This window comes from Tympanuchus pallidicinctus, unplaced genomic scaffold (genome assembly GCF_026119805.1).
Source record: "Tympanuchus pallidicinctus isolate F22 unplaced genomic scaffold, pur_lepc_1.0 scaffold14, whole genome shotgun sequence".
NCBI lineage: Eukaryota > Metazoa > Chordata > Aves > Galliformes > Phasianidae > Tympanuchus > Tympanuchus pallidicinctus.
The window spans coordinates 422,413-436,810 of NW_026294659.1; the positions used below are offsets into that span (position 1 = coordinate 422,413).

The window sequence follows — 14,398 nt, forward strand, 5'->3', positions numbered from 1 at the left end:
AGGGAAGGGAGTTAATTCTAGGTTCCGTAGCACTACCTTTAGATGGAAGAGATGCAGTCTACCAAACCGCAATGAGAATTACTGTTATTTGTGGGGACAATTATTTTTACACCTCTTCATTGTCATACATGCTAAACACCAGCATAAAGCTAGAAAACTCTTGTCACACACTCCAGAATGTTAGCGAACAACTAAGAAAGAAAAACAATGCCAAAGAGAATCATACAGTACTTTCACCAAAAGAAAAACACTGCCTGTGATTTTTTTAAGCTGGAAAAATGCTTTTGCATTCATAGCAAAATAACGTTCTACGTAGACTGAAACAAGAAAAAGTTTCTCTTATTTCTGTGACAGCCTTTAAAAGCAAGTTAAATTTGCAAGTTCATGAAGTCACTGCCTGAGGTAAATGCTTATAAAATCTAGTTTTTCTTTACTATACTCATTAAACCTTACATGTCTTATATTTCTATGCACTTATTTACTGCGGTCTTCTAAACATCTAAAAACCACCACTCCTCATGAAAGAAGAAGGAAACCTCATCTCTTCAGCACATTTGTAAATGCATGAATGACTTTCTACACATGAATGATTCCTACTTGGTTATCAAATTAGATTCAAGGGAAGTCAGTCTCCTCCAAAGCCAGTAGAGGGAAGAATAAAAAGGATAAATTAAGAAAAAAAAAAAAATCAACCATCATTATTTTCTTGCTACTTATTACACTGTTTCTGATGTATGTCAATTACGAGGTTAGTGAGAAAGAACAACCTTTTGTAGACAATCTTCAGGTCTCTCCATTCCAGGAAGCTGCACATTTTCGGTTTGCGGGCTAATACTGTTTGAACAAGTTCCCTTGTGATTTTCTTCTTTTCTTTGTCAGATAGTGGGACATACCACTTCTGGAGTCTCAGTTTCCCCTGGCGACTAAAAAGCAACATAAACTGCATCTGTTGAATTAGAAGGGGAAAAAAAGGATTATTCTCAGTCTCTTAGTTCTAAGAAGATTTCTACGAGGAAAACCAAGCAGGAAGCAAGATAGCCATCCAAAAGCCTATCTACATGATGTATTTCTACAACGGTGGCAGATGTTACACAAGATTCGGAAGCACCAATAAACACAAAGGATTCAGCTGAACAAGGTCAGTCAGAGCAGAGATAGTAGGAAGCACGCGCAACTTTCAGAACCGCGAGTCAGAGCCAGCAGGCAGCGACTACACCCGGGATTCTGGCAAACCACGTCCAGTATTGGTATGGTTGCGTTTGCATTTACTACAGAAAACGACAGAAAGCAGCACACCCGTCTCCTCCAATACCCAACCTCATTTCCAATTCACAGGATTAGAGCCTTACAGCAGGAGCAATTTGCGCTTAAGATCTTTCTGAAAAGCCTTAAAAATACTTTAAGAGGCATTAAATCTCCCACCGGAGAGTCCCACGGCATCGAACAGCCTTGCCTTCTCTCGCACTGCACAAAAGGAGTAGAGATTAAGTGCTTTCCCTGCGGTCCTACGTTCCAGGTCTCGCTTCCTCTACAGGAGTGATGTTGCAATTATATCTTTAGAGGAACTTGTCGGCTGTGTTTTCCAGCGGCTGTAACACTAAAGGAAATGGCTTTTTTTTTTTTTTCCTCCCCCTTTTCGCTCGAAGTTATGTCGGGCTGAGGAAGTTTCCCAGGCGATACGGCAGACGTGAAATCCCACGGAGAAGCCCAGCTCGCTCCCGGCTGACAGTCCGACGCGGGCAGGAGGCGGCAGCCCGGAGCTCCCGCACGGGCAGCCCGCAGCCGCCCTCCCTCCGGCCGCCGCCGCCGCCGCACCCCCCCCGCCTCCAGGGGACCCTCCCGGAGCCCCGAGCAGCTGCCGAAGGGCGCAGAGCCGCGGGCACACGGAGCAACGGGCCGGGCCCGCCCCGCTCGGGGCAGCCGCCGCCCGTCCCAACGCGGCCGTGTGAGCGGGGTGAGCGGAGAGCGGGCGGCCGCTCTTCCCGCAGCCGTCAGCGGCGTCGCGGAGAGCAGCGGGTCCCGCAGCGCGGGGCAGGAGAGCGCTCAGGGAGGCGAGTCCGTCCCCTCGCGGCGGTGCTCACCGTGCCCCGGAGGGGAGAGCGAGGACGAAGAGCAGGAGGAGGTGGCACCACTCCCGAGCTTGCTGCTGCCGCCACGACCGCCGCGCGGGACTGAGGGGAGGGAAGGGAGACGCCGCCGGCTCGAGCCCGGCGCCAGCGCGCGCGCGCCTCAACGGCCGCCCCCGCCCCCCCCCACACCCGCCGCCTCGCTCGGGCTGGCCGGGGCGGGGCCGGACTCACGGATGCCGCTCCCGGACGAGGGGCGGGAAAAAGGGGGGGGCGGGGCCAGCAGGGGACGGACACAACTTCGTTCGCCGCCTCAAGGGAGGGGCCGGCTCGGGGAGCGCGGCGCATGTGTGGTGCGGGAAGGCTGAGGAGCAAGGGGAGCTCGCCGCCGCCCAATTGGAGAGAGCGGCGCGGCGGAGGGAGGAACGAGGAAGGAGGCGGGGTTAAAGGGCTTAATCCTCGTGGCCCGAATTAGGATAGGACAACAGCCGCCGCGGTAACAACCAATCAGAAGGCGCGATGCAGATAGCGGTTCTCAAGCCACCAATGGGACGGCGAGGCTCGGAGTTGGGGTAGTGACATCAGTCAATCAGGCGCCCGGAGACAGAGGCTCCTCCTTCCTTCTCCCGGTCCCCGAGAGTGGCAGCTGGGGGTGTAGAGACGGGGTGGCGGTGCCGCGCGTGCGCAGGGCTGTGTTTCCTTCTAGCACGTGCGTGCCCCGCGTGGCGGCGGGGCGGAGCGGGGTGGGACGGGGCGGAGCGGAGCGCGCGGCGGGAGCCATTAGGCGGCGGGGAGGGGCGGTTACTGCTGAGGGCGGAGTGCTGTTTCTGCGGCTGTCCGATGGCGGTGGGGAGGGGTCTGTGCTTTGTCAGAAAGGCTTTTTCCCGAAGTCACCTTCTTTGTGGGCCTTAATTAGAGCCGTCGGATTAACCACGGTCATCTGTAGGGGGGTTTAGTTTCGCAGATGAGACTTTTAGGTGGTCTGGTGGTATAACCCCGTGATTGACAGCAAGGAGAAGAGCGCGCTCCTCTCTGCGCCTCTGCTGGGAGGCACTGCAGTCGCGTTGGGCTGTGTTTTGCTTTTATCTCTTCTTATTATTGGCAGTTAAGAGAAATAAATTTCTTCTGGCCACGAAATAGCTGTGGCAGTGGAAAGCGGGGCTGGAAAGGCTTTTGTGTGGAGAGTGGGTAGTTAGAGCCAATTTGCTGGCATTTCGGGGAATGCTATCAGCTTCTGTATTTGAGGAAAGCTGCAGATACACCGCTTTTCCTGTCTTATAATTGCAAGAGAAAGAAAACACACATGAAATTGTGTGGACGAGGCAATTCTAATGTTGCACTGAAAGTGGGAGCTGCCGTCGTAGGTGCTCCTGCCTGTTCTCTGCATGGTGTGAGATGTTTGGCGCTCTGGAGAACCCTTTTATCACTAGAGTGCTTCGTTCCTAATCGTCACTTTGCTGTTCTTGAATCAAACATCCCATATCCCATGGATTCTCCACAGTCGAAGTGTTTCTGGATCGTCTGAATCCTGATTTTAAGCCGGCAGCCTACTCACGTTTCACTTAATCTCATCTATTTCCAGTGCATTAGCATCATTATGGCAGGGAGAGCTCAGAAATGTCAGGTGTAGTGGGAGCAGTCCAGTCAGGCCAATCTTGGCCTGCTCCTGTCTCCTCCTCACCATTGCAGCTGGAGGATGTGATTCTCTCAGGCTTGCTGGTATTGCTGTTTGCGTGATCAGTCTTTAACTCATTTCTCTCAAAATGAGCTGGCTTATTTTAAGCTGCTTAAGGTGTGATTCCATGGTGTTTTCAGATGGTCTAAATCCCGGCGTTTCCCACCTCCTCTTTGCATTCCCAGCTCCGCATATTCCCATCTCTGTTCCTGTAGCTGCTGTAAGAGCTCGTGCTGCCTCTTGCTTCAGCAGCAAGGCATTGCCAACAAGGCTTATTTGAGCTGTACAGGTGAGTCTGTCTCGAGGTCCAGCACCTGTGTCAGGAGGGTGGTGACAAGCAGAGGTAATGCTGTCCCTTCTGCTTGTGCTGTTCCTTTCAAGAACTTCAGACTACTTGCTCCTGGCAGTTTGTTTGTTTTTTTTTTTTCCAGTGCTGTGGTTTGTACTAATTACCCCTCTTTATACCTACTCCATTGTACATCCCTGTAAGAAATTATCCTGTCATTTAGCCATTGAACCAGCAATATACTGAACCAGCTGTAATTAGCAAATTGATAAAGATACATAAGATGTTTAAACCAATAATATAATAGCCTCCACATTTTCCACAAACCCGTGACAATGCAAATGTCATGCATTCTAATTTTAGACAGCCACTGCATCTTCTTTTCATTAGCCTTTGCTTATTGTCTTATGGCCTGCCTTAACAAGATGGATTTTAAAGAATGACCTCAGAATTTTGATTTCTAAGTTGTGAGTGATAACAGTCTGCATTATTAAGGGATGGATTTTTGTAACTGCTATAGTTATAAAATCCTTTGTATTCTGTTTTAGACATAAGGCAGGGGATGTGTCCATTGACCATAAAACATTTGGGATCTCCAGCCAAGACTTTGCTCTCTAGATTATTTCCAGCACGACTGGAGACACAGAAGAGATCTGCCTGGAGCTGGGGAGAGAGACAGGGAAGGAGAGATGAAGGAAGCTTACACAAAATAAAATTACATTTGCTTGATTTTGCCTAATACAGTTTTGTGTCAGTTGTTGAGTTTTGATATTCGTTTATTTATAAATTAACTAGGATGCTGTGAATTTCTCTGGAATATGGATCTTATATCAAAATGAATGAGGTCAGCATTCTGGCATTTGGCACTTTGTGCAGTGTTTTAGTGCCTAAACTGGAATCCCTAATAACATTTTGTTTTGTTTTCAGTGTTAGCCAAGTAGCTTTTTGTTTATTAATTCCAATGGAGTATTTGTTTATTAAATTTAAGCATGGTTGCTGATTTTTTTTTTTTTTTTTTTTCCAGACATGCCCAACCCATGTTTAGAAAAGAAAGTCTTTGTTTCTGCCTCCCTTTTCACTGTCTTCATCTTCCTGAAGAGAAGACAGCATGCTTTAAAAGCACATTTTGTATCTTTGCCGGTCTCCACTGGAGTAGTCAGTGGATGTATCAGTGAGACTCATTTTATTGTTAATTTATCTTCTTGATGCACAATATCAGACTCCATTTTCATTGACTGAATAACTGTGGAGTCATTATGAAGGCAATAAGAACTGAGTTACTAGCCTTGGAAGTGATTACCGCTAGATTTTTGCCTCTTAGGCCTCTAAACAGGATGCTGCATTATTACATGCCATTCTCTTCCCTGATGTACTGTCTGAGCATTGGCCAGACTATCATGTACCACTGATTCATACAGAACGCTTAATCTCAGTGGAGCCAAAGTAAGTGTACATGAGATCGAAAATGACAGTTTTCATTGCAATGCTTTTTTTTTTTTTTTTTTTTTTTTTTCTTCCAGTATGGAGCTCTCTGTCTTGATGAAATACTATTTAGCACCATCTAGTAGTCTGATTGCTGGATGCTTCTAAGTCATCAGATCCTGCCTGGAACACTTACCTGCTTGTTTTTCCGTGTAAGTGTTACAGGTTTGTAAGAGAGACTTCTGGTCATTGAAATTATCTTAAATATGATTGGTTTCAAACAGCTGTGTATGCTTCTCCTTTAGGGACATGGATGTCAGGCCACAAAATGTGTGATAGGCAAGGCCACAAAATGAGCATCAGGGCTGTGCATCCCTGAAGTTGAATTTCACAGCTGGAGGAGTAGTTTGAAGATGAGGTGACGGTCTTCCAGCATGGTTATGTGAATTACAGAACCTAAACCATGGCTTACACAAGTGATTTTCCTTGGAAAATAAATACCTGCTTTTGAAAATATCTGAACGTGCAGAAATGAAGTGAGGAAATGTGGTAGTTGCCAGTCAGGCTGGGCTTTCCTTTGTTTACTGTGTTCATCAGCCTGAGCCTGGTGCGAAGCACAGCAGTCATTTGAATACAATGTGCATGAGCCAGCTGGCAGCATTGTCTGTTAGGCTAGTCAGCAGCAGGATTCTCTCTTTTACTTAGGTGATGCTCTGATCTTTTTTCAGAGTTTATATTGGAGCAGTTCTCAAAGGCCCTAGAAATGAAGCAGAAATGATCTGCTCCACAGAGATTTATGAAGAAATTGTCACGACTCTTACTTCCCCTCTCTGCTCCTCTGGTACAAACTGTGCCACAGAGCAGCAAAGAATTGAATCTTTTCAAAAGCAGGTGCATGAGGAAAGTTGTTTTTTTCTTTTACTTACTTGGGAGAGAAGGAAGGAGGGAGAGGAAGAAAAGGAAAGATGGGGCCTGGGATTTGTAAGACTATATCAGTACTTGAAGGAATCATTGAATAAAGCACCTCACATACATCTTGTTCATCCTCTGGCACTTCTAGCAAAGCAGTAGCTGTGACTGCAGTATGTGAAGTGGCTGATGCTACAGGTTAAGCAGGAAGTACTTACTGGGTCTTGCTCCTCAGAGAAAGATGTACTTGAGCAAGCTTCTGTAAGCTGCTCAGTTTTGCCCAGGAATGGAATTTTTTTTAATGTATGTGCCAGTATTGCACTGCTATATAAAAATGCACTGTGTTGGTTTTCTGAACGTAGTTTGATCTTCGTAAATCCACTGAAGTTCTCATTTAATCATGTATGTACACCTGTTCTCACTATTAGAGACATCCAGTTGATGATCCTGCAAGACCACTTGATCCTGCTCTAGTCTCGAGATAGCTCAAAAGATGCTGCCTTTTGCACCAAAGAGGCAATCCATTTGCCAACTTCTGATGTTCCCAGATTGGCATGCTGCTTTGTGCAACCAGGATAGAAGATAGAGGCTTGCACAGCATGTGTCCTAATTATGCAGCAGATAGAATATTTCATGGGAACGTGAAAACTGGTCTAAATCTGAAATAGTAACCTAAAACTAAAGTGTTCAGTGTCATAATCAGGCTCCCAAGTTTTCCAAGCTTCCACGCTGATCCTGCAGTATTATGTTAAGCTTTCATTTCATATCCTTCTAGATAACTCAGTCCAACTTCTTCCATTAGTCTAGAAAGAAAATATATTGCATGCCCTGTCTAGTTCTTGAGGGTAACGTAACGGAATGGCATATGCTTCTAGTCTTCATTTATTGCCATCTTCACAGAATCATAGAATCATAGAATGGCCTGGGTTGAAAAGGACCACAGTGATCATCCAGTTTCAACCCCCCTGCTATGTGCAGGGTCTCCAACCACCAGACCAGGCTGCCCAGAGCCACATCCAGCCTGGCCTTGAATGCCTCCAGGGATGGGGCATCCACTACCTCCAGTGCGTCACCACCCCCTGACTGAAAAATATCTAATATTTTCTAATATTTAACCTAATCTTTTTGGATGAACTGTTTAAAGAGTACAAAACTAGTGCAGCCAAAGGCCTGTAACTTACTTCTTATTTTGAAAACTTGAGAATGATTTAAATGATGCATAGATTTTGTTCTGGCTTTGTCCATGCATGTTCAAGTTTTATCTGTGTGGATTATAGTTCATCAAGCTATTTAGAGCCCCCACTGTTGCCTTTGCTTATTAAGGCCTAACTTTGTGGTGCCACCCTTGTCCTACCTTAGGCTGCTGAAGAGCAATCACAGTAAACATCTCTGCCAGGAGGATGTGTGCTTCAGTTGCAAGCGTGTACCTATGCTCTCCAGGTTTTGCAGGAAGAACCAAAGAGCAGAGGAAATGAGTGTAATACAACTCACTGTGATATGCTGTGAAAAAGGAATGCAGTTTTACAAAATCTTCTGTACTGTTGGCTTTATGCTTTCAGACCCACATACCCCGAAGCGTCTAAATATGTCTGTCCAGATGGGCTGGCCAAGATCATACACAGGATGAGAATGTTCTCTGTTACATCTTCATTGTTTCTCTGAGTTTCTTCTTGACTGGCGACTTGGCCCCTTTTTTTAATCTCTGGGAGGAGGTGATGTTTGGGATTCAGTGCCTGGTTGTATAAATACATTGTATTTATTTGGGTATTTTATGTCTCTCGGTTGTTTCTTCATATTGTCTGATGCTCTATCTTTAGGTCATCTTGTTCCTTTTTAATACGTGTTCTGCTGCTGCTTCTGGTGCTTTCACACACGTGTACACATGCTGCCACCCACACTCTGTCAATACCATTTTTATTATCAGTTAGAAATCACTGCAAGAGAACCAAATAGTTCCTCCTTCTCTGAACACTTTGTTCCTCAAATGCAAGCCTTACTTTTTATTTCCATCTCTGCTGTAGCATATGAAACATTGTTGTAAGCATGTCCCAGTAAAAACGCCCTATTTACTCTCTGACTTTAGAATTCCCTGTTCCAATGGCTCATTAGTGGAACAAAGCCAGAAGGAGATTCAATTGTTTGTGCAATTCTGAAAGGCCAGTGTTTCAAAACTGCAGAGTGTGCTATCAACAAGGATGAATCCTTTGGCAGTGCATTCTTTCTACTGCAAAATACTTGCTGTGTGGAGCCTAAGACCCTTATTACAAATTCATGAATGATTTTAATCCATTCTGGCAGCTTTCATAAGCATTGCAGTCATCTGGAAGCACAAAAGATCATTGGTTTGTGCAAAATAATACAGCTAAGCTCATATTTGATCTTGCTCTCTAGTGAGAGAGGAATACTTAAACTTCTTAAAAAAATTAATCAAGATAGGTTTCTACTGTGTTAGATTTAATAAATGTATTTAGAAGTCATGTTCTATAAGACATAATAACTCAGTGTAGAGTGTCAACAAAAGGAAAAAGGATATCTTGGGAGAAGGCCCTTAATATGTTAGAGTTGTTTTAAAATTATGTAAAACTTAACTACCGGTTGTCAGAAAGTAACCAACAGGATAATCTGGATATCAAGATCTCTCATCATCATTTTTAAACGCTTTCCGCAAAATGTGACTTTTCCTTTGAGTGCTCTTAACCTTGAGGCACTGTTTGTTGCAGAGACAAAACTGTCAGAAAGGAAATCGTATTTGAGAGCAAGCAGCTTTTATTTCCCTAGGGCACTATGGTACAAAATGACAGCAACAGTCGACAGGTAGCATTTATTGTGGTAAGTGCTTGAAGAAGTATCCAACAGCTGTTTTTAGTACAATTTTCATAATATTATTTTTCCCAGTAAGCACCTGTTGTAGAAACAAACGAGGTATTCTGTGATCACAAGTCAGAGACAAAGTTTGTGTGGGAGAGGATGCATTGAAATGAATGGTATTCCAGAGCTGTTGTGATTCTTCAATACAGTCAACTCTGATGCAAGTCCAAAACTAAAGAGTCAACTTTTAAAATCCCAGCTTTTATTTCTATAGAACACTAAGCATGGCTGAGCTTTAGTTAAGGCTCATAAATGCTATGAAGTCTCTGACTTCTATCTGTAGAACAAATTTGTCCCACTTGCTCAGATTTGCAAAAGGAATTCATGTAAAGGAAGCTTGTAATTCATCTCTCTTCCCAGACTGTCATGAAGAAATTGCAGTTTAACATCTTGCTTCGCCACTGAATAATCAGAATTAGGCATCTTTTCTCTCTATTCAGTCATGAATAATTAGTATTGAGTGGTACCAAAAAACAGTGTAATGAAATCACCCCCAGGCAACCAAAGATTCTGAAGAAATAAAGCCAGTTCATAAACTCTATCTAGACAAGAAAAGGAGAAAGAGAAAAGGGGTAAGGAAAGGAAGAAACAGAGAAAAAGAAGAAAAAGAGGGAAAGGAAATGAGAAAAAGTAAAGAAGGAAAAACAGAAAAGTGATTCAGGCCTGAAACAGAGCAGCAAACCGGGGCATATTTAGATTAGTTTATTTATTTACAAACATTGGTAGCAGATGGTTACCAACATTTCATCATTACGTCTTTTTAAGCAAACTTAAAAGCTGTAAGAAACAGCCCAATTTAGCAACTCGCCTTCTTTAGCCCACTCTTAACTTACATTATCCAGAACAAATTCCATTACAGTTCATCACACAGCTAAGTAGCTTAAAAAAGGAAATAGATCCAAATGTAAAACCAAGAAAAGTGGCATAGTTGTCCAAAACTGGAGATCAGTTGTTTCTCCACCATGGATGCCTGCTTTAGTGATACTGGGTCTGTATACGAAGGAGCATTTTCAGAAGATTTCTTCCTCTCCCAAATATGGAGTGTGCCTTTGCTATTATATCTTATAGAGGCTATAGAAGCAGACACTATTGGAGGAGATAGAGACCTAATTTATCTCACTGCTCTCTTTGTAAATATTCAGCAGACAAACTGAGCTAGGCCACTCTTTTCCCACATTACCCTTTTATTTCCATGCACCACACTAGCAGCCTGAGATAAGGTGATGACTGACAGATGATGGCGACTAGTCAAATGGATGCCTGTCATAAACATCTGCTAAGAAATGCTGTATGAGGAAAATAAAATAAACAGAAATAAATTCAAGTGAATTTCCCCAGAAGAACGCCTCATATCTAAGAGTTGTCATACTGGACAGATAATAGTTTTTGTTTAACTTCCTCTGAAACAGTTTGATTCAGCTGGGCTCCACTCTCTCTTGTATATCTAACTCATTCAGAAATTCAAGAAGAAAGATAATATTTTCATGGGCAGCTGGAAGGAACTGCTTGTGATACCAAAGTGGAGATGGAAGAAAACATCGATTAAATCACCATAAATGAGATGAGCAATATAATGAGCAAACAGTGATTTAAAAATGGAAACATGAATGTTTAGTCTGTAAATATTTAGACAGGAGCTGAATTTCCTGTTCCTGTTCTAACTAGTGGCAAGGGACAGGGTCATCACTTGTTAAAATGGGTTTCACTACAGGTGGTCCAGAGATCTGGATACTACTACTGCTTCCCTGTCTGACTCGGCCTCACAGTCTGCCTGGGTACAGAAACCTCTGTTCAGCATGAACCCAAAACGTGTCTGTGTGTGTGAGGCTATCTCTATAAAAGAATGAAAGACTATACACTTAAAAATCAAAAGAATTACCGAATACACTCTTTTGTTCCTTGCTGGGAAAATCCTGTGTACAGTGGCAAAGTAACCTCATAAAAAGCAAGTGAAGTCTTAACTGAAAGGGGGTTTAGAATATGCTGATTTAACTGATTACATTAAAAATAATCAGCAGGAAAAAAAACACATCCTATCTCATTTATATGTAGTAAATGCTCAAAACAACTTCTATGAGTGAGCATTTACTTAATTAGAAGTGGCGTGCTTTCAAAATATTCTTTCTGCGTGATTCGACACATCACACAGCAAGTTTCACTTACGACTAAGGCATGCATATTTAGATGCAATGTTTGTAGGCTATAAGCCTGCTATATTTATTCACTGAGGACCTGCGTCAAGAGTTATGCAGGCCCTAGCTTACACATTAGCCCACTGCATGAACATTTCTATGCCAAGGTCTGAAAGATGCTCTCGTTCCCTCATTGTTCCTGCACCACTCTTGGGCAGTGGAGCACAGAGCTGGCTGCGCTCTGTTTGCTGCAACCCATCCTTGTGCCACGCATGTTGGCCCTAGCACATGCAGGGTGGCAGAGATGGGGACAGAGATGCAGGGCTGACAGCACTTTGGTTTGTCTCTGCCCTCACTGCCAATCAGCCCAGTCCTAGAAACAGATGGGCACTAAAGCAGTTCGGGGCTTGGAAGCAGTGCCAGGCTGAAACCACCAGTCTGAAGGGTGGATGATGGATGGGGGTAGACTAGGAACTGGCTGGGAGCCCTGAATCTCTCTGCAGTTTCAACATCACTGCACTGGAGCAGACTTTGGCAGCATCCAGTGGGCGCTGAATCATCCTGCTCAGCCGGGCTGAGGCTGCCCTGCCAAGGAACTGTGCCCAGCTGGGATTGGGGCAAGCTCTGGGGCTGGGAATGCTCCTGGTTTCCTAGTGCAGCCACAGCCACCTGCTGAAGGCAGATGCATCTGGTTCAACCCCGAGAAACAGGCAGATTTACTGGACCCCAGGTCAGCAGATTTATGGAGTTGATGTTTTCCCCTTTGTGCCACAGAGTGGAGCCGGAGCCTTTCCATCCCTTGGGAGGCAGAAACTCAGGGCCTGGCTGGTGGTGGATGCAACCACTGCCATTGAACTCATCTTAAAAGTTGCTAGTAATGACATATTTAGGCTACAGCAGCTCACATTTTCATTAGTGATGCTGCTTCTGGAGAGGAATGCTGAGTAGTAATCATTATTATTGCTTTAGCAGATTGTATCTGTGCACTGCTGCCACCTGCCACTCTGTACCACGCTGCAGAAGCAGCCCTGGCTTTAAATCCTAGTGGGTGACCTTATTATCAGCTCCATGTTTTCAAAACCCACAGGAGGCCGGCCCCAAATTATATGACTTAGAAATAAATATATTGGAGGAGGCTTCCTTTTCATTGCAGCTAAGCTCCTAGGTCTTTAGCATCCACGCAGGTCTTTTTTCATTATTCTCTCTGCAGCAGGCTAAGATTTTAGGCGAGGGGAAGAAGGAGGAAGAGGAGAGGCAAGTGCAAAAGGAAAGGAGGAAATGGAAGGAGGAAAGGGAAGAGGGAGGAAACAAAAGAGAGGAATAGCAAGCAAGCAAGGAGAAAAGGAGAAAAAGAATTCTTACAAAACTGCATCAGAAGCTGTAATTTGAAGGTAAGTAGAAGATACAATATTGCACATATAAGCAGAGATAATGGCACCACCAAGACTTGGTTCACTGAACTAAAGTGAAAAGCAGAGTATGTTAACATGTTGTACCTACCAACAGCTTACCAGCTGAACATTATCCATGTAGAGCCACCCCATTCCCTTCCCATAAACTGTCCAGTGAGAATTGGTGACGTTGAGTTTTCTTGTCCTCTCGTGATTCCTGGGTTCTAACCCAGGAGCCCAGCCAATGGACTACCTGAGTGCTGAAGTTTAGTTTATTTTTGAAGTGAGAGTGCTGGGATTTCAAGCTTTTCACTCAAGTGCTCTCTTTTACTTTCTAAGCTATTGGAAATGTGGTTCAGAAAGACAGAGTAATTCAGGCCCTTGCTGACTGAGTGTCATAGAGATGATAAATCAGAAGAGTATGTATCAGAAGGGGAGTTAAGTTAGAGGGGTATGCAGAAATAATTGCTTGGATGGCACTACATATAGAAGTGCAATATGACTGTGATGGAAGCGCGGTGCTGTGGGTGGGTGGCCAGCTGCTCCAAGGCCTATCCATGCAGTCACCTGGGCCAACACCAAAGACAGCATTGTTCTGGGTTGTTTGAAAGGATCCTTTTGCTGCATAATCCCTGTGTTCACTGATTCAATAGAGATGCATAAGTTCACACCGTGGCAAGTTTGGCCATAACTTTAATTTATAATTCAAACTCTTTTGTCTCAAATCTGGAGAAGCTGACTCCAAAATGTGATTCTATACACTGTGAACAGTGTCATTTAAATGCAAACTGTGCCTTGGCCGTGGTCAAAGGTTTGTGGTATGCATTGTTTCCATTTTAAGTATGTGTAGAAAGAATGAAATTTGTAGCTGAAAGCCTGATAATGCAGTTATCCTTGTTCAATTTTTCAGCACCATCTGTTCTTTCCAAGTAAGAATTCCTGACAAATCATATGAGCAAAAACTTACTTTATTTCTCCATGCAGCAGACAAACCATTAGAGTTACGGAAATCTGGTTGGGCAAAGAAATATGTTTATAAAATGATTGGTTTAAGTCTTTGTTGTCTGAGAAAATGACTTTTTAATGTACTGACAGCTGTCTCCCTCTGGCATGTTTTCAGTTTAACAGTTTATGTTGGAACCAGATCATTTGTTTCATAACTGGCTGCCGCATAACAAACAACACTTTTAAATCTCCAATCAGCCCACGTATCGCATAAATGCTGGCTGTCCCCATTGGGATACCTTCTCAATCACTACTTTTTTCTTAATCTTGCCTGAAAAATACATAAATAGTATGGCCACATCATAATCCTCTTTTAAGTCACACAGATAAAAACGTGACTTGCCTGAAACATTTAGGTATTTTAATAGGTTATGATAGTTGAGAGTTGAGGCAGCAACCCAGCACATTAATGCATACTTATTTATTTGCTAAAATAATTCTATGGTGCTTGTTTAAATCCTATCTAGAAAACAAATCTTATTTTCTGTTCCCTAGAGCCTGTTTTTAAAACCCAGTGTGCTGGGCATGGTGCAGTCCTCGTGCTCACAGGCTATGCCAGGGGTTCATTCAGCTGTCTTTAGACCTCACTTTCAGATGCAGGAGCGCTGGGCTTCGTCTCTCCCCATCTGCATCCACTGGTGTCC

The 14,398-nt window shown here is 44.0% G+C and overlaps 1 protein-coding gene and 1 long non-coding RNA gene across 11 annotated transcripts in view; one reads left to right on the plus strand and one right to left on the minus strand.

The window, feature by feature from the left end:
- AP1S2 (adaptor related protein complex 1 subunit sigma 2) overlaps positions 1–2,244 on the minus strand; it is a 32,644-nt gene extending 30,400 nt beyond the window's left edge. For 5 of the 10 annotated variants that reach the window (XM_052674349.1, XM_052674348.1, XM_052674344.1 and 2 more), the window contains exons 1-2: positions 1,423–1,762; positions 768–946 (exon numbers count right to left, since the gene is read on the minus strand). In XM_052674349.1, the coding sequence (XP_052530309.1) occupies positions 768–946; positions 1,423–1,440 (197 nt within the window). In that variant the 5' untranslated portion in view covers positions 1,441–1,762. Of the gene's footprint in view, positions 1–767; positions 947–1,349; positions 1,371–1,422; positions 1,767–2,081 lie in introns of those variants that run through there. The other 5 variants (XM_052674343.1, XM_052674347.1, XM_052674340.1 and 2 more) reach the window with 4 other exon arrangements.
- Positions 2,245–2,884: 640 nt separating this feature from the next.
- On the plus strand, positions 2,885–8,125 carry LOC128076561 (uncharacterized). Its single transcript, XR_008204443.1, has 2 exons — positions 2,885–4,030; positions 5,548–8,125. It is a non-coding gene; the product is annotated as an uncharacterized LOC128076561 (long non-coding RNA).
- The last annotated feature ends 6,273 nt before the right edge of the window (positions 8,126–14,398 follow it).